Raw genomic sequence first — 1,560 nt, 5'->3', positions numbered from 1 at the left:
TGAATATTTTTAAATGACTATTCTTATAAAACAATAAATGGTAAAATATAATATAAAATAATATATAAGAAGTTGTAAACAATAGAAAAAAAAAAATTTGAATTAGATATTATAAAATATTTATTTGTTTCTTACATTTTCTTTCTTTTTCTCAAATTAATGTTTAAAAAAAGGAGAAAAAAAAAAAAAAAAAAAAAAAAAAAAAAGCTAAAAATGGAATAATAAAAATATATATATATATATATATATATATATATATAATATATATATATTTTCTTTAATTTTAAGAAATCTATTTAAATTGTTATATCTTCATTTTGTTATTATATTACTACCTCCATGAAATGCTATAAAAATAAGTATGGAAGAAGAAAAATTATCAGACCGATATGTAAGTTTCCAAAATAATCCGAAACAATTAAATCCTTCCAAAAAGTTTTTTGAATGGATTTTTAATTATCCTCTTTTTAATGGTAAGTTGGAATTGTCCAAAAAAAAAAAAAAAAAAAAAAAGTATATATATTTAAAATAATGTATTTAAAGACAAACATATAAGAAGAAATACATACACATATGTATATATATATATATATTTTAGAATTTAGAAATAGCAGTGTGTCTAATCATTTCAGTAGTTTATGCATAAATGAAAGGGAAGCTATAATTGAAAAATCGAAACCTATCTTGAAGAGGAAAAATTACAAAAAAGAGAGCAACCATTTTAATATTAAACGACAAGATGCGTCTCCAAAGGTATTAATGAAATACGAAATAAATCAGAGTGGTAAGAAAATAAATAATATATATGTAAATATATATATATATATATATATATTATGTGGACATGTTTAATATTCATTTAATTTATTAGTGCTAGAATTTTTTATTTTTTTTTTATTTTTTTTTTTTTTTATTTTTTTTTTTTTTTATTATTTTTTTTTTTTTTCTATATTTAAAGTAATGTATTTCTTCTTTTATATTATATCTGTTACCTTACATTTTTTGGTTCTGTTTACATTTCAGATTACAGTTTGATAAATAAAAATAAGTTTTATGTTAACATTATTAAAAAGAGCGAGAAAATTTACAAGTGCTATGAAAATGTGATAAAGGAAGAAAAGAGAAAAAAACGTGTTTTTGAAAAGATTAAGCAAAAATATTTGTTCAGAAAAAAAAAACAAGATCTAATAAATTATGTACATTCGCCACCGAACGATATAGATACTAATGTAAATAAAAAAAGAGATACAATTTCGAAAGAAGAATTCAATCCTTTTTTTAATTTTTTTGAAAATGATAAAAATAAAAATATATATCACAGCAACATTAACTTTACTATGAAAACGCATATACAGTTCAACAAATACTTTTATAAATTAATCATCAACAAGCTTAGTTATTATAAAATAAAGAAGGATCTATATGTTAATATTGTTAATATTGTTAATGAAATAACAAAGTATTATCCTACCTATGGTTATGACATATTGAACAATATAAAAGTAAAAAAAAATAAAAAATAAAAAAATAAAAAAATAAAAAAAAAAAAAAAAAAAAAAA

General features: G+C 18.1%; 1 protein-coding gene across 1 annotated transcript in view; it reads left to right on the top strand.

Moving 5' to 3' along the window:
• Positions 1 to 361: 361 nt before the first annotated feature.
• PRSY57_1411700 (hypothetical protein) overlaps positions 362 to 1,560 on the top strand; it is a gene marked incomplete at both ends in the record, with an annotated part of 10,106 nt that continues 8,907 nt past the window's right edge. Inside the window, 3 exons of the mRNA XM_020115268.1 lie at positions 362 to 473; positions 599 to 784; positions 1,024 to 1,502. Coding sequence (XP_019969926.1) covers positions 362 to 473; positions 599 to 784; positions 1,024 to 1,502 — 777 coding nt within the window. The remainder of the gene's footprint in view (positions 474 to 598; positions 785 to 1,023; positions 1,503 to 1,560) is intronic.

The sequence above is a fragment of the Plasmodium reichenowi genome, chromosome 14 (assembly GCF_001601855.1).
Source record: "Plasmodium reichenowi strain SY57 chromosome 14, whole genome shotgun sequence".
Taxonomy (NCBI): Eukaryota; Apicomplexa; class Aconoidasida; order Haemosporida; family Plasmodiidae; genus Plasmodium; species Plasmodium reichenowi.
Note: the sequence above shows the minus strand (reverse complement) of the source record. Positions and strands in the feature narration are given on the sequence as shown.